The sequence below is a fragment of the Larus michahellis genome, chromosome 7 (genome assembly GCF_964199755.1).
Source record: "Larus michahellis chromosome 7, bLarMic1.1, whole genome shotgun sequence".
NCBI lineage: Eukaryota > Metazoa > Chordata > Aves > Charadriiformes > Laridae > Larus > Larus michahellis.
In genome coordinates, this window is record NC_133902.1 from 34604861 (window position 1) to 34630773 (window position 25913).

A 25913-nucleotide genomic window follows, 5' to 3' on the forward strand; every position below is an offset into this window, starting at 1 on the left:
TGGTTGTTTCCAACCCGAACCATTCTATGATTCTAAATCCAAACAGAGGCAGAATTTCAGGTCTGTCCTTCCACCGCTCCAGCTGTGAATGGGAGTCTGAGATAGCAGCCATCAGGCTCCTTGCCTGGGGACCTCTCCGAACACCACACCACTGGTTCCACCTCGTTTACATGTTTTTGATTCAGGAGGATGATCTGGAGCTCATCTCCAGGCTGACCAAAGAGGGAGGGTGTCTCCAAGCACCCTCCTGCCTTTGCTCCTCCACCCATCCATTCGGTTGGCCCCTGTCTTGGAGGTGACCTGCTGCAAGGGCAGTCACCAAACTGCTAATTTGCTCTGGAGCTGCTCTTCCCAAAAAGCGAATCTAGAGCAGGAGATCCTCTGCAGGGTTTCTATATGTATTTCCATTAGGTTGCAGCTTGTTTTGTCTGGTGACTGGTCTTGAGGCAGGGAAGTGCTTGCCAGCTCAGAATAAGGCATGGGATGGATTCAGTGGTTCGGTATCGCAGGAGGAAAAGACAATTCTTCATCTTCCCTGCTGGTAGTCTGCTTTAGCCCTAGAGCTTCAGCTGGCGGCCCTCATCATTTATCACACAGATTCACATTGCTACTTTTTGACCATATCTTCTTCTGGTAGAAGACTTCGTAGATCTGGAGCGAAACTAGAGCGGTTCCTATCAGCTGATACACTTTTTTACTCTTATTTAAAAATTAGACTTTTAAAATTAAGCTTTTCATGCTGTAATAATAAAGGCGCTGGATCAACACAGTTAATATGGGTATTTTATAAAAGCTATGTTTTTTAAAATAGAGAAAAAGATGGTCTGATTTAGTAGATTTTATTGATGATACAAAGAACCAAACGATATAGAGAAAATGGCAACCTTCAGTCTACTTTATTTAATGGTTATCTGGTCTGTTAGTTTTGTACAAGCCATCTAAAGGTAGTTTTTTGTGTTGTCTTATTGGACAATTTTTAATAGCGGTAATGTATTGCTTCCTCTGTCTATTTCTCTGAAGTAAGTTGCAGAAGTTTCTTGCTGGATTCCAACCAGGCAAATAATCTGGTGGTGCAGGAACATAACATTTTGGACTTGTTTTTAATATGGATTAGAAAAAGACATCATTTGCCAGTGCTGCCAGGATATTAGGCGATCATGTAAATTCACATGTGAAATAATGTGTTTTCAGGAACACTGTTGCTTTTCTTTGTTGTTTTTAAATGAGTCCATTTCAAACCAAAATATGTACGGTAGGGTATTTACGATTAAAATGAATCTCTTATCCTTAATTCACCTTGGGTTTGGGGTATTTTTTTTTTTTTTTGTATTGCTTTGGACGCAGTTTCAAAAGTTGTGTAGACCTTTTTGAACAGATGATCACCTTTTGGCCACAGCATCTGAGTAGTCTGGGGTGAGCTGAGGTTGGCTCCAACATGAAAAAGGGGCGATTGAAGTCCTGGAGTTTGGGGAAGGGAGGGGTTTGTTTGCTGAAGCAGCCCCTCTGTTTGTTTCAGATTACTTTTTGCCTCCTCTTCCCCCTTCCCCCCTTTATTATTTCCATCCCGATTTTAAAACCTCTTCCACGGATTTGTTTTTATATTGCTGAGAACCTTTAAAAATAATTACTGAAACCATAGCAGCCCATCTGAAAGCTTTCTGAGACGCAGTATGAGCTACACAGCAGGCCAAACCTCAGAGGGCAGAGGCTCCCTTCCAAGCGAGCAAGAACGGATGCCGCAAGTCGCTTTGATTGCTTGTGCAAATGGACACTGTGTCGTCCAACTCCCTGCCTGTGCAGATAACCCGGTGCGCGCGCTGCCCAGCTTCACCTACGTCAGGGTTCTCAGCCTTTGAGAGTGATATTCATTTTTACTGTAAGTTAGTTATTAAACAAATTATGCTAGAGGGAGTTTCATTTTGTAGCTATTCTCAGCAGAGGATCTGTGATAAGACACCAATCCTGGTACATACTAAAAACTCTAAAGTGTGCAAAGTAATGGTATATTTTGTGGCTATTCATTTATACCTCAGTAAGCTGAAAATTTTCCATTGCTTTATTTGCAAGCTTGCATTAATTCCTTTGGGAATGTGAATTCTAAAAAAATGTAATTGTTTTGTAACAGCCCAGCAAAGTCTACAAAAAACCTGAACTTTTCCTGGCTATGTTACTGAAATAAGCATTTAAATGGCAGATCAAATGCTATTTTATAGCTTTTTGCATCAGAGGTCAGAGAAGGCTTATGAACACAGGGGATACAAGTCATATGCAGAATGAGTCCTCATTTAATATCTAGTCAGTTTGTAAGGTCTGACGTGAGTTCCTATTCAGTTTGTGGTCTGTGAGCAGGGCACAGAGGGAAAGTTACGGGGAGTTTTTCAATAGGTCATGGTCCTTTGAGACAGATGACAGTGTACCCTGACGGTTGCTCTCCCTGAGTTCATGAAGCAGGATGCCAGCAGCGCTCAACACAAGCGATGGCATCTCTGTGCCGACTGTGGCTGTGGTCCTGCATCCAAAAGACAGTGTTGTGGGAGCCAATGCCAACCTTGATTGCTGACCATGACGCTCCTCAAATTCGTTACTTCTGTGCAAATATGATTCAGCGCCTCAAAAATGATCTCGTTTTATGACTAACCCTGAGCTACAGCGAAAATCCCTGCAGAGCAGAGAACATCAAGGGAGTTTGCAGGCTGTACTCTTCTTAATCTTTAAGTCTGATCATCCCAAATAATTCAAACACTTTCAGCAAAGTCATAAAGTACGATGGGTCTCTTCCAGCCCCCTCTGAAAACTGGCCTGAGCCTTTCCACAAACTCTGAGTAAAGTCAGACTCTCCATCTCCACCCATTTTAGTGGAGGTTTGGAGTCTCGGCACTTTGCAGCCTCAAATCATCCAAAATTAACTTTCAGAATGGAAAATTGGATTTATTATTTTTTTTCTTTTTAATTAAAATCTCTACCAGACCGGGTTGCCTGTTTCTCGCAAAACTGATTTATGGGGCTTGCCGCACTGAGCTGAGCCTTTTATTGACAGTAACCTGGCGCTGAGGAGGTATTGGTTTTTCTGAACTGTCTTTGGCGGCGCAGGCTGCCGTACATTGTGCAGCTCTGGGGCTGGGTTTTGTTTTGTTTTTCCCACACTCCGGGCAGGTCAGTCTTTGATTGCTCCTCTAATGACAGGTATTCAAGTTACTTTCTAATTCATGTCGACACCTGGGCTGTAAAAACTCCAATGCACCCTTGCTTGTGTAGTTGCCCTTTCCCTGCTGACTGCCCAGGCCACTTAACTTTTTGTTTGGGCTTTTGATGTGAAATCTGACCTAATCTCTGTGTGCTGTAGTTTTTCAACATTCTTATAGGAATATTGCAATATTTACAAGAGAGAGGGATTGGAAAACGGTGTTTTAAATTCATTCCACATGTCTGGCCCTTATATGCCTCAGATTTCCCCTTCAGAGGTAGTTGCTATTTTAATATTATTTTATAGATGTTGGCTTTAGTAGACCAGTCACAGTTCACTGCGCATTTAGTAAGACTTAGTTGATTGTGATGAAGGAAACACTTTATGTTAAAAAAGCCTATTTGAATGCTGAGGCCAATTGAATTCTAAACCTACGCCTACTGAGAGGTAAAATAATCTGGCAGCATGCGAGATCCTTGATCCTTTTCTGTATGCCTTCATTATGGTGAAATGCAGCTTCATGTCATCCTGTTGGTCAGAAGAGAAAGGTGAATGAAGACAGCTTCAGCAGTGGTGTTCTGCAGGTCACAACGTTATTAGTACCCTGGGCAAGGAGAGGGTGCAGTGTAGGGTGTCCCAGAGCTCCCACCATGTAACCTCTGGCTCCAAACAGGCTCTTGTCATCCCAGCCTCAGGTTTTGCAGAGAGAAGCCCCTCTCCTTATAACCACTGCTGTGAAGGGGACATACAGCATGCTGGGGCGTCAGCAGAAGTCCACCAGCAAAATCCCAGGGCTTGGTCACCAAATTTGGTTCCTATGACTTCTTTCCACGCTGGATAAAGGTTGCAACAGCTCAAGTGTCCAACAAAAACCCCATTCAGACTAATTTCTGATAGTTTTTGGCCTGTTATGCCATGAAACAGTGGAGAGGAGGGGAAAAAAAAATCCTCCAGGTTTCTGTCAGTTTGGTTCAAATGGCAGAAGTTGTTTCCTGCCACACAAAGCAAACAAGTGGTCAGACCTGTAACATCCTAAAAAGAAAAAAAATAAAAATAAAAATGGAGCAATAGGTGGAAAGGCAAAAGGCGGGGACGCTAACGTGAACAAAAGTTATTTTCCCACGGTAACAAGCCAGGGGCTCCGAGGGCCAACTCATGCCTTTCCACCCCTGGGTCACCAGGTGTGGGGAAATATCCCTCCCTGCCCTCCGCCAGCCTCTGTGCAGGCGGCCTGCCACCCTCAGGCCACCCATGGCCCTGTCCCCTCAGGGAGCTGAGCTCTGCTGTGCTGCGAGGACAAGCTGGTGGAAAATGCCCCATTCTTCAGGACTCCTTCCAACTTAATGCAATGCGTTTTTGTTCTGCTTTAGGACTGAATAAGCTGGAGGAGATACTCAGAAATCCTTAATGTCTGAGCTAGCCTGATCACCCTACCAACAGCTCCTACAGCTTAAGGCAGCTCAAGTTTTGGGGAGAAAGCCGTGCAGTGAAGCACATGCCGCTGAACAGCCACATGACGCTGAGTGGTCACCTCTGCAATAATGAGACACTGGAAAAAGCAGCCCCATCAGAGAGAAGCTCTTGGGCTATGTATTAGGAACAGTATTTTATGCACACAAAATGTTCGCAAGGAGGAACAGGCGAGAGAATAAGATGGAGAGAGACGTGAGGTCCTTGTTGCCCCAGGTGCGTTGTCCCTGTGTGGAGGGGTTGTCCCTACGGCTCACACCGTAACAAGGGTCTCTTTCTTTAGGGCTGCATGCTGAGGTTGCCTCCAGCCTGGGTCAATCCCTCATTGGCTGCATTGGGCAGCGTGCCCAGGATAATACAGCCTTGTGCGTCCTTTCAAACATTCGGGTTGACTGAAGGTGGCCTTGGATGGTGGGTGATTGAATATGGCAGGCAGCTGTACTCTGGACAGCTGAAGGAAGAGCTTAGGCACAAACAGGTGGGTCCTGAACCATCACTTCTGCCTGGGAGAGAGGGTGAAGCTGTTTGCTGTGGGGCTGTTCCTTGTGGAGGGGCTGGGGGAAGGGCTTTTCATTTTTTGGCAGGGAGGCGGGAGTGGGGAGGGAGCTGTAGGAGGCTGCAATGTCTCAAGTTGTGTCTTAGAATCATAGAACCACCTGGGTTGGAAGGGACCTTTCAGATCATCCAGTCCAACCATCAACCCAACTCAGACAAAAACTATCACTAAACCATATCTCTAAGCACTGTGTCTGCCCGGCTTTTAAATACCTCCAGGGATGGTGCCTCAACCACTTCCCTGGGCAGCCTATTCCAGTGCTTAATAACCCTTTCAGTGTCACAATTTTTCCTAATATTCAGTCTAGACCTGCCCTGGCACAACTTGAGGCCATTTCCTCTTGTACTATTGCCCGTTCCTTGGGAGCAGAGACCGACCCCCACCTCTCTACACCCTCCTTTCAGGCAGTTGTAGAGAGCGAGAAGGTCTCTCCTCAGCCTCCTTTGCTCCAGGCTGAACACCCCCAGCTCCCTCAGCTGCTCCTCATAAGGCTTATTCTCCAGACCCCTCCCCAGTCTTCCCGCTCTGAGGGCTAGGCTATAGCCTAGGAACTGTAGATTTCTCTGCTGCGTTTGGCCCCAGCCTCCTGCTGAGGAGTGACACACAGGTGCTTGTTTTAAAACGCTCCCTCCTGCCGTGCTTGGTACAGGGGCTTTGCTGCTGGCGCCGTTTGTGGGGCTGAGGTCCCGCTCCCCGGGCAGGGTGGCCGCGGTGGGGATGGCGAGCCGACTCAGGGAGTCTGAGCAGACAGGAATATTTCTGTACGTCTCCCCTGAAAGCACTGGCTGAAAGAAATGATAGGAGCATGGATTGGATGGAAGCAATTTCTGTTTTCGGTGAGTCAGAGAGATACTTTCCACTATACTGTATTTGCTCTTACATTATCAGCTTTTCTTAAATCAACATCCAAACACTTAACTGACCAAAAGCTTTCCTGCTTCTTCCAAATAGTGACTATATTGGTGACTGGGGGCAGTTCTCCAAAGCTAGCCATTGCCTGTGATTCTCTGCATATCTTGAAAAATATGTCACTGAAAAGAAAAAATACTTTTAAAAATACTTGGATTAAAACAACATTCTGACACCACAGCGGCCTGTTTCTTAGCTGTAATTTTCCATGGATGCAGCACTGCTGGATTTCCGCCATATAACTCCTGGTTGCCTTTGACACATGAGGTTTGCTGGATGCAACCTACCGTGGACCAGGAGTGCATTGGGCTGTTACTGCTCTTGGTGCCCCACGGTCATGCACTGGCTCAGTGGTCTGATAGTTCACTTGTCACTGACTTTGTTACCGTAACCTGCTTTATTACTGTTTTCCCGTGATGGTAAGAAGTAGATCGAAAATGTTTAGGGGGTTTTAAGACTCTAGGGGATTGCCCAGTGTGAGCGGCAGCTCAGGGGTGAGGGAGGTGAGCAGGAGGGGTGGAGGAAGATGGAGATGCTGAAGGGTTGGCAGGGCACGGGTGCCTGGGGTAACACACACGGAGGTGTGAAAGCACTTCCTGGCATCCTCTCCTTTTTTTTCGGACTAGTCTTGTGCTTCGTTTGCTGTTGTGGTTATTTATCTTAGTGTTCCTCACTAGCCCCTCCAGCACCTGCACCTTTCACACAGCTCAGTTACGCTGCTGTAAGAGGTAAAAGATTAGAACTCTGCGATTTATTGAAAAGGTTATGTCTAAAACAAAATGAAACAAAAATATATTATCCCTCTACAGCCAAATAGGGCTGAAAAAATGCTCACTGTGATACTGGCTTGACATGCATTTCTTCCCCAAGGACTGCCCCGTGCACTCCTGCCAGAGACCTCCAGGCTCTTGCTTTCCTCTCCTCTCCTTTTTGGCCCCTCACTTGGCATCCCCCAAGTCGCTCACTGCTGAGTTTGTGAAGGTGTGGTTCCCCGTGGCAGATCTTCCTGTTATTGCCAGCCCCTCTGTGTCATTCAGGTTGGGCTAAGTCCCATTTTGGGGTGACATAGGCCTCATCCACTTTACCGGTGTGCCTGTGAATGAAGCCTATCATCTGTCACCTCTCTGAGGGCCACTTGTGGAAAGAGAAAGAACACTCTGACTTGGGGTTTGGGCAAGAGCTCTTTGGCATCGCTGGTACCAGCCACTTTCTCTGCCCTGGCATTTTGTTTAGGCGGTGACATTTTTCAGTCTGGGTGGAAAGTCATATCACTCATTTCAGGTATTGTGGAGAGTTTCTTTGAAATGCGAAAAGTCCCAAATATAGTTGGCTTCCTCTCTCTGGCAGCAGCAGGTCCCCAGAATTTCCCTGGGTCTCATGCATCCAAAGTAACTTCTCTGTTGGTCTCTCTTTTGGCTGTCCAGTTCTCTGCAAGTGGTTTTAAGGGTGAAACGTTAGTGCCTCCTTTTGCTACCACAACTTCCTCAGGACAGGACAGGACAATTTGCATTCTCACACCCTTATAACGTGCTTTCTCAGGCCACACAGTCTTGAAATCCCTGCACCAAAACGAGTGTTGTTTCAGGCAGAAGCCATCCTTGAAAGACCAGTCACTGATGTTAAATGACCCAAAAATACTGCAAATAGCATTTTAATGTCCCTTTCCTGCTCCTGGAATTCGGAAGGTTTATCCCAGTTAGGAGGAGTGCTGAGTATAGAGCAGTTATACAGCAGTCCTGTGGTGTCCGAAGTAGATCTTGCTTTGGGTTACTTTAGCGTTTGTCAGAGGCTTTGCCTTACTCTGGGTGAGTGACGGAGGCCAGAGTCTCCTAAATGTTCTTTCTTCACCCTGGTGGGGGAATTCCTCTTCAGTATATTCGGGCAGCATCGTGCTGCACTGGGTTGAGTTTGGTGTCCTCATTGAATTCTTTGGGGGTTTAAAAGCATCTATCTACATATTTATTTATAGTTTTCTAAATTTATAGAAACTTTAATAAAAAGAGAAGAGGAAAAACATCAGGGATTTTTCAGGTGGGATTTACTGGCATGGTGTTTGTTGCATGGGAGGAGTGTCTTCAGCATCCTCTAAAGCTCTCATTCACACCTTGCCGCGCTCCCGCAGCCCCTCCGGCCTTTGGAATATACGGTGGAGGAGCCTGGGACATGTAGACTTACTAATGACTCGTGTCCACCAAGGGAAGTGGGAGCAGGGGGACTCGAACAAATTTCATAAGAAAACCCAGTAACTCTTTTTTATTATCAAAACGCTTTAACAGTTCTGTATCCCATTAAAAAACAGTTCATGGAAAAATATCTGTATGAAACTGACTTTAAATTGTTTTCCAACTACTTTGTAATGTGTTTGTAGTAGTTAGTTGCACTTTTTTGTTTTGAGAGCTACCTCACTAAAGTGCTTGGTAACCCAGCCCAGTTTCCTCAATTAGCAGGAAGTAATGCATTTTGAAAAAAAACTAAATCAATATGGGTTTGGAAGTTAGGGCCTTTTGCATAGAGGGCCAATCAGCATTTTAATTGGTGACTTTAGGGTGGTTGGTTGTTTTTTTTTCCCTCCGTTGTGTTCTATCACTTCTATTTTATTTCTGCAGTTGTTTGTTCCTTCCTCTTTTTTTGCTTGGAAATTAATCATGCAGGAAATGATTAACCACAGCGAGCTGTCTGTCTGCCTCTGACTCAATGTGTTGAAGAGGGGACGCCTCCAAGCAGCTCAAAATGGCTGACTGGGTGCAAACTTTTCAGCATTCATAACACTCCTGAAATTATTTCTGCGGGACAAAATTAATTCTGAAATGCCCAGAGTTTGCACTTCAGCGAGTTCAAGTTAGTGCCACTTTTGCTTATTGCTCTTTAGGGATTACTTCACGGCGCAAGAGGCTCTGTGCAGAACGCGTCATATACTGTCTCTTATACTTTGGTGTTTGAATGAAATCAGTTTTTATCACGTGTTGCATATAATAGTATTTTAATAGTGTTTCTGATAGCGACTGCCAGCTGCACCTGCTAGCTTGCAAAAATCAGAGCTTCCTTATGCGATGATATGATTTACCTGGGATGAGGTGGGCGCCTGGTTTGCTAACGGCTGGGCTGGTGTGTGAAAAGGCAGCAGATGCTCTCAAGAAGGTGGCGGTGGGGGTCTGCAGGGCGGCCGCCCCGGCACCAGGAGGGGGTGTGCTGTAGCTGAAGGAGGTGCAGAGCGAGGGTGAGGACTGTGGTGGGGTGCCGGCTCCCGGTGGTGGACCCGCAGAGGCACCATCAGCGTGCATGGCGCTGCTGGCGCCCACCCCACAGCGGGAGAGCAGCTGCCGCCGCTGCTGCCAGCTGTGGAAATCCTTCTCTCCCGCCAACAATGCCGGGCTTTGTGCTGGGGGCTCTAGGGCCCACACTGTGGTGTGCTTGTGCGGGTTCGTTACCATAACCCTTTCTGCCGCACCACCGATGCTCAGCTAGATGTAATGTTTCCATATAGCTGCTTAAAAGCTGTGATTTTTTTTTTTTATTTTTTTTTTCTCAGCAGTAGGGTAAATTATGTAAGGACATGTGTCCTGGGTTTCAAAAAACCACCATGCCTTCAGCCTCGGTCCTTTGGTGTTGGCTCCTTTTCAACACCCTGCAGCACCGAGTGTTATAAGCAGCTTGCTTGTTAATAGATTTGGTAGGTAACATTTGTTACTGAATCACAGAATCACACAATGGCTCGGGTTGGAAGCGACCGTAAAGATCACCTAGTTCCAACCCCCTGCCCTGGGCAGGGACACCTCCCACCAGACCAGGCTGCTCAAAGCCCCATCCAGCCTGGCCTTGAACACCTCCAGGGATGGGGCAGCCACAGCTTCCCTGGGCAACCTGTTCCAGTGTCTCACCACCCTCACAGTAAAGAATTTCTTCCTGATATCCAATCTAAATCCATGCTCTTTCAGTTTGAAGCCGTAACCCCGTGTCCTATCATTACACTCCCTGATAAAGAGTCCCTCCCCATCCTTCCTGCAGGCCCCCTGCAGGTACTGGTAGGCCACTGTAAGGTCTCCCTGGAGCCTTCTCTTCTCCAGGCTGAACAACCCCAACTCTCTCAGCCTGTCCTCATAGCAGAGGTGCTCCAGCCCTCTGAGCATCTTCGTGGCCCTCCTCTGGATCTGCTCCAACAGGTCCATGTCCTTCTTGTGTTGAGGACTCCAGAGCTGGACGCAGTACTCCAGGTGGGGTCTCACCAGAGTAGAGAGGCAGAATCACCTCCCTCAACCTGCTGGCCACCCTGACTACTGGGTGGATCGGTTACTATTTCAGATATTTTTTAGTGTCAGCTGTTAGCAACTGAACATAATGTTCATTTCTTAAATCCAGCTCTTCCCCACTGACCAAGAGCAAATAACGAACTGCGTCCATTGATGACGTGTAAGACAGTAACAGGGTTTCCTTCTGCTGGCAGAGTTACACATGACATTTCAGGACATCTCTATGCGTAAAATGGTGATCCTGCGAATTCGTGAGGAGCAAAGCAGCTGCAGAATTCAGGTTTGGCGTTGTGCTGACTCAGCTGCTCTGCTGCTGCAGCCTGAGAGGTGCTGCTCATCCCAAGCGTCAGCCCCAGCGCCACGCTGGGTCTCTTCACTATGTTATTTTTCTGCCTGCAGGTTTATAGCGATCAAATTTTAAAATCCAGAGCACGCCTTTTTTTTTTTTTTCTTTTTTTTTTCTTACAAAAAGTCAGACAAAGAAATAGATTGTACAAAATCAAACAACTGAATGGCAGGGTGAGTTAGAGCTTCAAAGACAGGTGCCATTTCTTGCTGCAAAGTTTCAGCTTAAGTTTCTGAAATTCTCAGCTGTGGGAGCAGAGTCAGTGTGACAAAAGTAAGAGCGAAGCAGTGTTGTAACTTACATTTTAAGCTAAAATTTGACAAACTGGAGTGTTTCACTGGCTCTGAAAGTGTATGCATTATACGTTTGTGTGTGGGCATGCAGGTTTCTGAGTCATGCCATATGATCTCTTTCCTGATGGCTCCTGAGGGAGATGTGTGCTCTAGAATATCATGAGTAAACAACTCTGCAGGATGCTTGCATTAGACTGCGAGCCAGTTCTGCCTGAGATCGGCCTGTTGCAGAAGCTTGTCCTGTGCTTCCAAAATGCTGTTGTCCAGACCCTTCTGGTAACTGCCCTGGGGCTACAGGGCTTGTTCAGCAGTAGCTAAATGCTAAGCTCATCAATGTGAGGGCTACCAAGATGATTAGAGGACTGGAACACCTCTCTTATGAAGATAGGCTGAGGGATTTGGGTCTTTTTAGTGCTGTTCAACATCTTTGTCAATGACATAGACAGTGGGATCAAGGGCACCCTCAGCAAGTTTGTCAACGACACTAAGCTGAGTGTTGCGGTCGATGTGCCAGAGGGATGGGATGTCATCCAGAGGGACCTGGACGAGGTAGAGTGGTGGGCCTGAGCAAACCTTATGAAGTTCAACAAGGCCAAGTGCAAGGTCCTACGCTTGGGTCGGGACAACCCTTGTTGTCAACACAGGCTGGGGGATGATGTGATAGAGAGCAGCCCTGCGGAAAAGGACTTGGGGGTACTTGTGGATGAAAAGCTGGACATGAGCCAACAATGTGTGCTTGCAGCCCAGAAGGCCAATTGCATCCTGGGCTGCATCTAAAGAACCGTGGCCAGCAGATCCAGAGAGGTGATTCTCCCCCTCTACTCTGCTCTCATGAGACCCCACCTGGAGTACTGTGTCCAGCTCTGGAGCCCTCAGCACAAGAAGGACATGGACCTCTTGGAGCGGGTCCAGAGGAGGGCCACGAAGATGATCCAAGGGCTGGAGCACCTCTCCTGTGAAGACATGCTGAGAGAGTTGGGGTTGTTCAGCCTGGAGAAGAGAAGGCTCCAGGGAGACCTTATAGCTCCTTCCAGTACCTGAAGGGGGCCTGCAAGAAAGCTGGGGAGGGGCTGTTTGCAAGGGTATGTAGCGATAGGCCGAGGGGCAATGGTTTTAAACTAGAGCAGGGTGGGTTTAGATTAGGCATTAGGAAGAAGTTCTTTACAATGAGGGTGATGAGACACTGGAACAAGCTGCCCAGAGAAGTGGTGGATGCCCCATCCCTGGAGACATTCAAGGCCAGGCTTGATGAGGCTCTGAGCAACCTGATCTAGTTGAAGATGTCCCTGCTTACTGCAGGGGGGTTGGACTAGATGGCCTTTAAAGGTCCCTTCCAACCCAACACATTCTATGATTCTAGTCTGGAAAAAAGATGACTGAGGGGGATCTTATCAACGCTTATAAATCCTTAAAGGGTGGGTGTCAGGAGGATGGGGACAGGCTCTTTTCAATGGTGCCCGGCAACAGGACAAGGGGTAACGGGCACAAACTTGAACATAGGAAGCTCCACCTAAACATGAGGAGGAACTTCTTTCCTTTGAGGGTGGCAGAGCCCTGGCACAGGCTGCCCAGAGAGGTGGTGGAGTCTCTGTCTCTGGAGACATTCAAACCCCGCCTGGACGTGTTCCTGTGCAACCTGCTCTGGGTGACCCTGCTCTGGCAGGGGGTTGGACTAGATGATCTCCAGAGGTCCCTTCCAGCCCCTACCATTCTGTGATTCTGTGCGGCTGTGTACCTCATTTCCACTCCTGTCCTGTTGAGAAAGCCCATGGGTACCAGAAAAGGTACTAGCTAGTGTGCAGCTGGTGACTACAGGTACATCAGAGGATGTCATCCCTCTGGAAGATGGGATAGGGAAAGAGGCGGCACCCAGTGCCTTGCTCCTCCTTACCTCCTTGCAAGTAATGTGTGCAGGGAGGGTTTTGGAGAGGCTGGATGTGTCCCTGGGTAGTGAGTGGCTTCCCCTTAGAGAAGTCGAGCTTTGAGCGTTACCTCGCTTCCCCTCTGTCCCCACCAATTCCTTGCGAAGCTGATCTAAAACAGCCGGGTTAAAAGGAAAGAAAAAAATAAGTAGAACAGAGCAGGACAAGTGTGCAGAAAGCAATGGCTTAATTTACAGGGAGGTAGACAGGTTACAGCATTTGTAAAAATACAGCTTTTTAAAGAAAGCACTTTGAGGACCAGCTGGCTCACTTGCTGCATTCAGGTCTGAGCTGCCTTAAGGAATTCATTTAAAAGTCTGATATTAAACCAAACTGTATTCTGCCTGCTCCAGAAACTTTCCCATGGCACATAGAGTGCCGAGGAGACTCGCAGCGCGTTATCCAGACTGCTTTGGCCTCTTATCAAAGCAGCGCAGAGAGCAGAATTTCTCTTTTTAATCAGCTGAAGGAGTTAAAAGCTCGGTGAAATAGCCTAATGGCACAGTTAATGCTAGAGACAACTGCAGCTGTGAAAAGACTGTGTTAAGAAACAGGATGGTTGTGGTCTGCTGTAAGAAATAATTTTCCTGTTGACTATTTTTTTAAACAGGAAGCTGAAGAACAAAGCAGCATTAGTCTTGGTGCTTTTAATAGGCTTCAGATTTCAAATTTTGCATTTAGGATAAGCAGATTGGGAGAGGATAAGGCTTTGTGCAGAGTTTTATGTAACAACTGAGAGCTAGAAATGCAGAAGACAGGAATATAACCAAATTCAAACAGATCCTCTGAACGTGAAGCTGGTGCTGCTCTGGAGACGCCGTAAGATGCGCAGGAACGCACCAGACGACGGACGAGAGCACCCTGGTCCGTTTGCAGGACTTTGCAAATGCGTGTGTGTGCGCAGCGCTGCGTAGGCTGGGCTTCGCACAGTTTCCTCTTTGTCAGTCAGTCTGTCCATCTGCCAGCTTCCCCCCTGCTCCGCTTGCTCTTTTGCAGTAACCGGAAAGAGAAAGAGTTTCTGCAGCACAGGAGAAGAAGAAAAGCTGCAAACACTAGAGACGGTGGCAGTGCCTCACACCGCTTTGAACTCCATGTTTTTTTCTAGATAGTCAGCCAGAGCTAGGGGTGATGTGTCCGACTCCTTTCCAAGCCCTTTCCTTCCTAAAGATTTTAGACAAAATCCATTAAAGTCTTATTTTGGCAAATCTTTCTTCTGAGAAAGGTAGCTCTGCAATTTTTTGGTGTGAGTGGGTTTATAGCTGTATTCTAATCCTTTAGAAGCACAAGCATCTGACGAGATAAATCTGTACTTCTAACCATTCTTCTCCCACACATATCATGGATCATCTCAGAGCCGCTACGGACTTCATAGGTGGTGACTCACCTCAAACCTTCACTGCAAATGCCATTTTGTTCCATTCTGAACATTTTCCTAAGGCTCATTTAAACTGTAAAGGGTACTGCGCTGAAGTTGATTGGGCACATCCTGTGGAATTACAGTTCTCCTTGGCTTTATCAAAAACAATTAAGTGACTTCAGAAAGTAAGATCTGTGTATTCTTTGTAAGTAACTTCCCTGGGGACCTCAGCTGTCAGCCTGGGATTGTCTGGAGGATAACCCTCATTCCTAGTCCCATTGTGTTTACCTGTCTTGTGCAAACATGATATAAATGGTGGCAAATCCCTGTTACTAAAGCTGGCTCAGGTGAATGGGTAAGAGCAAAGCACACGCCATAGCACCATTAGAAAAGCCCGGGAGCCTCCGATAGGCACAGCTCCAGCAAGCGCTGTGCCAAAATGCCGCAAAAAGCCCTTGTGACTTGAAAAAAAAAATTCCTTGATGCTTGTCCTTTCTTTGTTTTCATTTAATATTTTTCATTACAATGAAGTTCTACGTCTCAGGTGTGACCCTCCTAGGATTGCTCTAGGTTGGAAGTTCTGCTTGGGGTGGGGACAAGCCTGGTCTCCGGCAGGGAAGCTCTGGGAAGGCTGAGCTTTGGCAGCCAGGCTTTTCCCTCTGCAGCAGCCTGTGGCTGAGAGGCCGGGCTACCTGCCTGCTCTTCCTCCTCTGGGAAAGGGCACAGAGCATGGCTGTGTGTGCTGCTCCTGAGGAGGAGGAAGGTGCATTCAGGGGTGATGACAGAGCTTGGAGTCTTCAGAGCAAGCAGGGAGAAAGGAAGAAGCATGAGTCTTTCCTAGAGCTCTGCTGTTCCGCCATACCCACAACAGTGTGTGTGCAGGAAGGGGGGGGATTCTTCCAGCAATTTAAGGGCTTTTAAAGGTCAGCATCTCTTTCTGAGTATGCCCTTAAAGAGATGATGCCTTCTTCAAGTAATGGTTGATGGTATAGCTATGGGATTATCCTGAAGCTGGAAGAAGATTGGTGGATTGAACAGAGTTCAATTTTGTTATTGCATTTTTGGGCATTGCCATAGCAATGCGTGGGTTATGTATGTGTGCAAAACTGGATGTGTGTGTCCGTGAGTTTGTATGGCAAGGGGATCCTTGCAAAACTGGATATGTACGTCCATGAGTTTGTATGGCAATGTAGGGAGCCTCCGTTTACGGCTGCAATGAAACATGAGTTGCTTTTTACAGATTATTTAGATTTAGAAAATGTAGCAGATAAACCTGTTAGCTGCAAGGATGTTTTTTAGCTGAGTATAAATTTATTTATTAAGATTTATTAATCTCTAGGCCTTGTGCATTTGTCTGTTTTGCTGTGCAGGTTTCTTAGCAAGACCGGACGGAGTTGAGTCTTCCACCATGCCCGTGCCTCCCCCTCCAGCTCCCCCGCCGCCCCCAACACTGGCCTTGGTGAGCTTTACAGGATGTAAATGTACCATTTACACTGCTTCTGTTCCTGCTTATCACATTGAACAGGATGTCCAGAGGCACTGAGGTGTGGACGAGCGTATGCATGATATTTGGGGAAAGCTCTCCAAAATTTTTTTTATGATTGATCCTACAAGAGGGACCATCACTTCCACTCCCTTCCAGTGCCCATATGGATGTCACTAGCCACATTGACTTTCCATCCTCCTCTTCCTCCCACACTGGTGGTTTGATCTGGCGTAGGGATCCTGGGTGGAGAGGCGCAGCTCCTCAGCAGCTTGTCTAAGTCAGAGGAATTGAAGTCTTGCGCTCCCCTTGCCTTTCTCCAGCCACATACTCCCACCTTCTCCCACGTTCTATTCTAGTACTTACGTGATCCGAGATAGAAAAAAAATCAATCCTATTGTTTAAATTTGTTAAGGATAGTTCTTGGCCAGCACAGCTGCCTCAGCCAGCCTGTGGTATCAGAGCAGAGGATCCGCTGCTGGCACAGCATGGTGGGCGAGACTACGTCGAACTTGACGTACAGCAGCCTAAGCTGCAATAGAGCTTGGGTTGTGTTTGCCCTCTGACAGTCAGACACCTCACTGACAAGAAAGAAAAGGCTTCTTGAAATGCCGTTGTAAAATACTCAGGGTATTTTCATAGAAAAACCCTTTCTGGTTACACAGATTTGTGCCACTGAAGAGTCTTTCCCTCATTTTCCACCACAAGCAAGATACAGACTCAGTGCTTGGTCCCTCCATGGCAAGTCTCACCACCTTTCAGGAAATTTCCATAACACTGATCTGATAAGTTAGAAAGCTTTTTCAGGAACCACCATTTCCTAGAAGGAATAGCCATATATACATATGTGCGTGTATGCATATATGTGTATGTTGGGGTTTTTTTTGGTTCTTCCTTGAAAAATTGTGTCACCAAAACATAAACTCAAAAGAGAGGACCACTGAGACAAACCCCGTGCATCTAAAGGTTTTATTGGGTCTATTTGAAAAGATCTATATTGTTGAAGTGGTGATTGCCATTTTAAAGTAGTTCTGTCAAAACTAAAGTAGTAGATAAAGTTCTGTCTTTCTTCTGATTTATCCAGAATTTGCATATTAGGAGTTTTCACTACAGCTTTCAAGAGCCTCCACCTTTTTGTGTCATCAAATTACGTGTGGAGTCTGTTCTTGTTCCATCTCCAAAATGCCATTTTGCCATATTTGTGCCTTGGCTTTAAAAAAAATCAGAGACTCTAAATTGTGAGTTAAAAAAATGTGAATTCACATAAAAGTGTTCTGTTTCCAGTCAAAAGTGTGGGTTAAAATTTCAGCGGCATTTGGGGCCTGGAGTCAGTAACAAGGCTGGCTACCTATAACATCATTCACAAAACCAGACGTGGCATGCTACCCACGCCAGTGCTGTTAAAACAGAAATAGAGGTCTCAAGTAACTACCATATTTGAGCAGAACTTTGTAGCTAGAAGCTGAGGTTTATTTTTGTCTCCTCATTTTTAATTTTATTTTGCAGGCAAATACTGAAAAGCCGTCCCTAAGCAGGTCAGAACAAGCAGGGCGAAATGCTCTATTATCTGATATTACCAAAGGAAAAAAGCTAAAGAAGACTGTTACTAATGACAGAAGTGCTCCAATTCTAGACAGTAAGTACAATTCTGCATGTTGGAGTTTCTGTATGTTTGAATGGTTCTACATATCTGAATGCAGAAAATTATTTTACACACCATCAGATGAACTGCCATGAGGGAAATAGGTAAATAAAATGCCAGAAGTTGGCATGCATAAAAATAAATTATTCTGTTCACCGTGGGTTAAGTCAGCTCAGAAATCAAGCTTATGAAACGTGAGTGTTAATTTGTTTGCTTACTCTCATAAAGCAGTTCATTTTCTTGTTTGCTGAAATCAGAAAACTGTGCAAACGCTACCAGGAGCTCTGCTGAGGAGCTGCAGCAGATCAGGGAAACAAACCCCCCCGTCGGGACTGAGGAGAGCACAGAAAATAAAGTGGAATTTCAGACTCTACTTTTGCAGAAACGGTATAAAAATAAAGGCACCTCTGGCACGACACCATTGGCTTGTGAGTGGCCCCAGTACCACTTAAAGCAAAACCAGAGCCAGGAGCCATGGCCCCACCTGGGTGTCACTCTGCTGCTCGCAGTCGTGCCACTCCTGGAGTGACTCAGTGGTGTTAACTTTTTGGCTGAGCCTCTTGCTCAGCCTGCCCGGTGGTGCTCTGGCACAAGGCAGCAGCTCCACTTACCTGAATGGAGACAAGGTCTCCCTCCAGCTGCGCTGCTGCTGCATCTCACTCTACATCTCGGCACGTGCTGAGAGGAGGCTGGAAAAGCCCGTGTAGCAAAAGTATTGGGAAGACAGAAAAGAAACAGGCCAAGAGCCGAGGAATAAGGGCCTGCTGCATCAGAGGAACAGTATTTATTGCCTAGGGAGAGAAGATGCTTCTACAGACTGATTAGCAAATGTGATACAACTCAGTCCAGGTCTGGCTGTGCAATTAAAGGCTAGACTGTGATAGGAAGATGATGAGGAAAGAAGGAAATGCCGAAAGGAATGTGGTCAAATAAGAATAATTGAAAAAATCGATACTGTCCCACAGTCAGCCAGGTACTTTGTTTTTAAACCCTTGATTTTTATCTCTGAAAGCAAAGTTACATGTTCTAGCTATTGGAATGAGCTGGAGAACAGCATTAAGGGGATTAAAGGGGGAGTAAAGGTAAGACTAAAATGATGTAGCCTATTATCTTGTTTACATGAATTAACAAATCATGATGAAAGGCTAAACCATAGTAGCATTTCTCTGGAGGTTCACACCCTACATGAGTCAGAGCTGAACTGAGCTAACATGCTTAAGAAAAAAGGAGGATAAGGTGAAACATTCCCCCATGAACACATTCTTCCTTCTTTTTTCTGGGTGGGATTATTAGAAGTGCTTTTCATCCACAGGTTTTAATTACTTTGAAGTCAGTGAAATTTTCACCCACCCAAAGTTGTGGAAATCGAGATGCCAAGAAATTAAACAGCTGATCCTCAGCCAGGTAGCCCATCACCTGAGAGCTGATCCCCATGGATATCCCAACCTGCTCATTTTACAGTGGTGCTCTGAACAGGGCTCATCCCTGTATTTGTAGTTGTGGAAACACTTTCATTTTATTTTTAGCATCTCAGTGTTGTCACAGCAGAAATATTGACAGTAGAGAGAAATGGGAGAGGAAGGGAGGCGGGGCTGATAAAATAATTCCTGCCTATTGGAAAAATTAGCAGCTAATGATCCTGTCACTGCATTTCTGGACCTACAGGAAAATAATCAGGCATGAAATCTCTTTCCCCACTAGGCTTTGTTTAAATAAGTAGATAAGTTGCAGCGTCATCAATAGTGACAGAGTTCTGTGCATTCCCAGAATTGATCACCAGAGCCACCACCAAGAGGTGACCCCTCTGGCTTCCTCCTTCTGTCCTCATTTTCCAGGAGATTGCCTTGTCTCTCAGTTTGCTTATGGAGAAGTGGAGGGGGAGGATAAAAGAGCAAAGGTATGAAGAAATGGGAAGCAGCTACAAAGATGCTAACAAAGACAACACGATATTCTCAGAGGTCCCTCCCCTCTATGCTGCTCCAAATTCTCCATAGTGACTGTTTCTCTACTTTCCAGTCCAGAGCAGACTAAAAGAAAGTGATGGCTTAATAAAACAGTGACTATGTTTATTGCACCACCGCTTCCATGGTGCAATAGTGGTGGTGATGGTAGCTGCGACGATCCAACCTGAAAAAGGACTTGTGTGTTTTGAAAGCTTGTCCATTTGTCCCCAGCTGCAAGCATTGCTCTAAGGAAAGAGATTACTTTGCAGGATCAGTCTCGCTTCTCTACCTGTCGTGGTTTGGGCCAGGTTGGCCAATGACAAGACAACAGATGATATCCCCCACCTCTCACTCTAAGGAGAGGAAGAAGAGAGATAGAGATTTGTGAGTTTAGGAAAAAAACTAAACTACTTTAATGAAAAATTAATAATAATATAAAAAAGGATATAATGAAATAGATACAATATAAATACATATATACGAAACCTAGGATCAAGTTCCTAGGAGGGCACTGGTAGGCACTGTGAAAGTTCCAGACTGAGCTCCGTAACAAATGGGAACTGAAACACACTGACCGGGATGAAAAGGCAGATGAGCTGACGGGGTCGTCCTCAGACGTCAGTCATTGAAGAAAGAGAGACATTGAAGAAGCCAAGCCATTGAAGAAGAGGCCTCTGGAGAAGATCCAAAGAAGAGCTCTTGGAAAAGAGTCCTTGGAGAAGAGCCCACTGCAGAAGATCCGAAGAAGAAGAGTCCTTGGAGAGGAGCCAGGCTGATCCCTTTGATCCCTCAGTTTATCTACTGAGCATGATGGATGGGATGGAACACCCGATGGGCCAGTTTGGGTCACCTCACCTGCCCACAGGTGTGACCCTGGTTGCCACGGCAACAAGTGTAAACAAGAGCCTCCCTCACTGAACACAAAATTGGCTCTGCTTCACCCCAAAGCAGGACACTAACATGGAGGATTTTTTTCCCAACAGAACCCAAAGGACCTGCTGGAGGTGGCGGTGGTGGCTTCGGAGGAGGTGGCGGTGGAAGCAGCGGGGGTTTTGGTGGTGGCGGCGGCGGTGGTGGCAGCTTTGGTGGTGGTGGACCACCTGGCCTTGGAGGCCTTTTTCAAGCCGGAATGCCAAAGCTCAGATCTGCCGCAAGTCGAGATGCCGGTAAGAAAGACCTTGTATTTCCAGCATGAGAAAGTAAATGACATTGCTTAAAACGTTCATAGCACTGCAATCAATCGCCTGCTGGGATTGAAAAAGTCTTCAAATGTTCTTAGGAACTCTTAGGAGGTCTTAGGAAATGTAATTTTCAGCTTCAGTCTTGTTTTATTCTTAATACTAGGTTTTATGAGGTGAGACTCCTCTTTCCACCCATCCTCCTAGTTATTGATGAGAACTAAAGATCTCAGCGAAGCTGAATGGCTACCTGTGAAGTAGAGCCAGGCAGAGTAGGTCTTGCCTTAGCAGTGGGTGTGCAGGAGCAGAGGGGGAGCATAAGAGCTCTTCAGGTTAATTCTCTCTCGTGCACCAGGAAAAACTTTCTATTTTCCGCAAATGGAAAGTACATCTGCGTCGGCTCTACAGCAGCATGATTTACCACTTAGGGAGTGCACGAGGCACCCCAGCTGGCTGGTACGTACACTGCAGTTGGAGGCTTGTCTGGGACATGCACTGTATTCTTCTGGCTGGCAAAACAGCTGCCCAAAGCCTCGTGCCCCGTGAAACGAGGGCAATCTGGGGCCAGTGAGTTTTGTAAGGTTAAGGATGCAGGATTTCAAGCTTGTTGAAGGAGGACTGGGCAAGGGGGGTTGTAGGGTGTTATGAACATTACATATTTTATAGACTAACGTAATTTTTCATCACGTGTACAAAACAGTCTCTTAGAGCTGGTATTTTCTATTGTGTCACAGTCTATTTTGGGAATACGTATTAATACAAAAGTTCCTGGCATCACAGAACAGTACTACTTTAACTGCAAGGCTGGCTGCCTTCTTCCTGATGTGCACAAGTACATCCTTAGATCTAACAGCTACTAGAACAGGCTTAAAACAGCCTTTTGCCAGACTGTTGTTGTTAAATGTCATTTAAAAGCTAAGATTTCCTTGCTTTCAGGTTGATGGTACCAAATACTACTTCTTCACCATTTCTTCCCTCCCCCTGTTACTGCTTGCTGTGTGATGGCCACATTTGTTGTGTTACCTTGGGGCCACTTTGGTCTCTCACAAGCCATCCCTCACAAGGATTATCAGGATGTAACCTGCTACTCCAGAGCAGTTCCCCAGCGTTATCAAAACTGCTGATAACTATTCCTGGGTGCCAGGCCCTGAAGGCTTGTGCACCCCATGCCGGTGCCAGCCCCCTTGTGTTTGCTGTGCCTTAGGACACAGCCTGTTAGCAAACTGCTGGGTGAAGCCCCTGTCTGATGGGATGCTGATGCCCCGGCAAAGCCCTCATCCAGCAGGATGCTGATGCCCAGGCGAAGCCCCTGTCCGATGGGATGCTGATGCCCGGGCGAAGCCCCATCCCGGTGGGATGCTGATGCCCGGGCGAAGCCCCATCCCGGCGGGACGCTGATGCCCCTCTCCTGTGTCCGCAGATGCCGGGGGAGGAGGCCGCCCGCCCGCCCTGCCGCCCGGAGGCCGCTCCGCTGCCGCCAAGCCCTTCTCGCCGCCGAGCGGCCCGCCGCGCTTCCCCGGGCCGCCCTCGGGGCCGCGGACCTCCGCTCCCGAGCCGCAGAGGAGCCGCATGCCGCCGCTGAGGCCCGACGTCGGCTCCAAGCCCGAGGCCGTGCCGCCGCCGGTGCCCAGCACCCCCCGGCCCATCTCCAGCCTGCACAACAGGGGCTCGCCCCCGGTGCCGGCCCTGAGCCGGCAGCCCAGCCTGGGGCCCTCGCCCCCGCCGTTCCCGGGCAGCCGGAGCGCGGGGTCGGCCGGGCCCCTCCGGCAGCCCGGCCCCGGCCCGGCGACCCCCTTCTCCGGCCGGCCGCCGCTGCCGCCCACCCCGGGCCGGCCGGCGGACGACAAGCCGCCGCCCCCGCCGCCCCCCGCCGGGCACAGGCCGCCCGCCGCCCGTGAGGCGGCTCTGCCCCCGCCGCCTCCGCAGAACAGCAAGCCGCCGGTGCCCTCCGCCCCCAGGCCCGGCCTCGGCGCCCCGGCGCCCCCGCCGCCCCCACCCAGCAGGCCGGGGCCGCCCCCCGTCCCGCCCGTCCCCGGCGGCAGCGACGAGATGCCGCGGCTGCCCCAGAGGAACATCTCGCTGGGCTCCTCCTCGGCGCCCGGCGGCGTGGGGGGGCGCTCCGGACCCCTGCCCCCCCCGCCCAGCGAGAGGCCCCCGCCGCCCGTCAGAGACCCCCCCAGCCGGTCAGGTAGGGAGCTGGGGGGCTGAGGGTCCCGCAGGCGGCAGCATGACGGGGGTTGGATGGATGGATGGATGCTGTGAGATGAAGTGACAGTTCTTTATGGACTGGGGAAACTTTCAGTTTGCCCAACGGTGGCGTTGGGCTGTGCCCCTTGGAGCGGAACCCAAAATCTTCAGCCGCCCAGCCCCGATACAGCCCTGGGGGTGCATGGCCTGCTGTCACCCAGAAGGAGCAGCATCGCATGGCTTGGGCAGCAGTGTCACTTTTGCACCGTGCGTGATGCTGGCTGTGCCATGCCTTGTGTGGGCGACAGGCGGTGATGCTCCGCGCCAGGGATCCTGCAGTTGGATGTGAGGGTTCACGGGCATCACAGTGGCTTAAGGAAAGTCACTGTGCATCACCAGCCTGCTCACATCTGCTTTTGCAGACCTCAGCAACTTTCATAATAATTACTGTAATTAAAAAGGGTTGCAAACAGGGGGTTTCCCCATAATGTTCTTTGATGCAAAGAAGCAGTTTTCTCTGGCTTCTGATAGGTGACAGCATTTGCCTTCCTGAGTCAACCAGCGCGACTTAATGGTGGCGTTCTCATGAATGGAGGTTTGCAGAACCCAACCTTCTACGTGTTGGGAGACATGAGCACTTACAGCCAAATACAAATTATTTTAATAAAAGACCTAGCCAACAGTTGTCAAATATGATGGCAATTGTTACAGCAGGACTAACTGCTGTTATTTACCATATGCAGATTTCAAATGAGGCTAAAAATAGCATTTTCTTCTTTGGGTTATTTCATAATACACTTTAACAACTGTTGTTCATAACTTTTAAGAATTGCCCAGCATAATTTAGCTCTCTTAATACCTGATGGTTCTCCCTTTGGAGATGAAAGAATTTAGGGACAAATAGCCATGCCCTGAAAATACTGGCCCTGAAACCGTGCATTGTGGAGCTGGTTGCCAGCCCAAAGGGTGGCAGGATGCCAGCGCAGCCTGCAGTAAATAAATCAGAGAAATCTGGTCACGTTTGACTGGGAGCATGGGTCAAAGTCACAGAGAGCATCTGCAATTATTCAGATGCTTCCAAGAGCTGCTGCTGTGATGGCCTCTGCTTCCACCGGTGCTTTCCTAGTTGGCTCTTTTCTGAGGGAGATGGTTTTAGCAAATCCACGCTAGCTTTCTGCTGGCTTTCTGCTGGCAAAAGTATTCTAAAAGTTAAATGCTTATTATTCTTAGAAACCATTCCCTGAAGGCAAGTGAATAATTTGTAAAAAAAGAAGGAGATTAAATTTAAAAAAAAAGGGAAAAAAAAGAAAAAAACCTATAAAGTCCAGCATGTTTCTTGAAGCATGTTTCAATGCTTGTTGCTAGAGACACAGTATGTGTTCAAAATGCACATCTGTAGCTAGATTTCATCAGGACAAGGAAGCATTTCATAAAAACAAACATAATTGTTAGTTGCCCAACTTTGCCAAACAGAGGTAGCGAGACCTTTGAACACACATAGCCCTCCACGCCCTCTGCTTTGTCTCCTTGTGTCCTAACCGTGGGTACCTCTCCTGGCAGCAGCAGCTTGCTTGCCTTTATTTACTGGCTCCCCTCTGAGAAGCACCTTCCCTGCCCTCAGGAGAGCCCTGGTCTTGTGTTATGTGGGCTGTGCCTTCGTATTTGACCTGTCCCACGCCAGTTACTCAGATACGCAGACACTGGGAATGCCAGTCTACGTGTGAGGTCTGTTTCCAGTTTAGTGGGAGGTGGATATGCTCCAACTATCCAAAAAACCTGGCATGCAGCACATATATTTATAAATGAGCGCCTGATGCCGTGCTGCTTAACGCTGCCACTCCTGGGCTGAATTCCCCTGTGCACCACTGCAGACCCTGGCTGTGACACCCAGAGGGGACCATGCCTATGGGCGAAGAGCCTCTGAGGGTAGCAGGGCTCTTCTACACGTTCTCTTGCCTTGCAGTGGTAAGTGGAAAGGAAATGGGCTATGGTTTGGACCTCTGCAATGTCCTGAACTCCAGCTGTAACTTCTGCTCGTAGTGGCCAACGTAATTTAGAGTGGTTTGAAAGTGGCTTCAAGGACTAGCACCTCTACAGAGGATTCTGTAGCTGAGGGAAATGGGAATATGGGCACTAAGGTGTATTTATGCTTAGATATACCCTGCTCCCCTGATCTCTGCTCTTCAAATAAGCACCAATTCCCTAGAGCGCCCTGGAGATCAGGGAAGTGGGTGCTGAGGACGATTCCCTCTGGGGCTGAGGCTCCCAAGCCAGTCCACCCTCTCTAGTTTGTTAATGTGAGGCTGTGGGACACAGGCAGCATCTTACCACCAGCAGAATAACGTCTGGTGCAAACGGTGTTTGTGTGCTTGCCTCTTGTCTTGCTGCAGGCCCCCTCCCACCACCTCCTCCCATAAGCAGGAATGGAAGCACTTCAAGAGCTTTGCCTGCTACTCCCCAGCTGCCCTCCCGGGCAGGGCTGGAGAACCAGAGAGGTGGACCACGACCACCGCTTCCCCCCGACCGGCCAGGCTCAGCAGCGCCGCCGCCGCCACCACCGCCTTCATCGGCTGTCAGAAACGGCTTCCAGGATCCAGGTGACGGTAAGCCATCCTCCCAGTTGTTTGCCTTTGGCAGAGACCGTGTAGCAGCTTTTGGCCTTAATACATCAAAAAAAATTTGGGATAGAGGCTTTGTTTCTAGTGCAGACCTTTGATTTCTGACCAACAGAGGTGTCATTTGGGTCTCAATTAACCCTGCCGAGTAAGAATGGAGTAAATATGCCATATGCAGAGCAGAACTGCAAAGTCATCAATACAGTCTCCAAAACAACCCCTTGAAAAATAGCCTGAAAAAAAGAAACATATTCACCGTGCTTTGCTACAATACGTAAACAAGGCTTAAGGGGATCATTCTGACACGACTACGAATGCAAACCATAGCTACACTAAGAGTCTTTGGAAGACAGAACTAGTTAGATGACAACTCAAAAGCTGAAAGCTGACAAACAGATGAGGGAGGAGATTGTCAGAACACTGCTGAACATCTCAAGTCTCTCTGTTTTTGCTAGTGTTTATTGAAAAGGTGAGGTCTGAGATTACTGTGTTTTAAAGATTCATCATGGTTTTCTTTTTAATTGTTCTCTATTTGCAAAGGACAGGTAAATCTTTCATCTAATTATGGGAGGCCAAATCGG

At 47.8% G+C, this 25913-nt stretch overlaps 1 protein-coding gene across 1 annotated transcript in view; it reads left to right on the plus strand.

Moving 5' to 3' along the window:
• Positions 1–25913, plus strand: part of WIPF1 (WAS/WASL interacting protein family member 1) — a 57991-nt gene that overhangs the window by 27938 nt on the left and 4140 nt on the right. The window contains exons 3-7 of the mRNA XM_074594843.1: positions 15655–15743; positions 17274–17403; positions 20336–20518; positions 21951–22718; positions 25108–25320. Of these exons, the coding sequence (XP_074450944.1) occupies positions 15693–15743; positions 17274–17403; positions 20336–20518; positions 21951–22718; positions 25108–25320 (1345 nt within the window). The 5' untranslated portion in view covers positions 15655–15692. The remainder of the gene's footprint in view (positions 1–15654; positions 15744–17273; positions 17404–20335; positions 20519–21950; positions 22719–25107; positions 25321–25913) is intronic.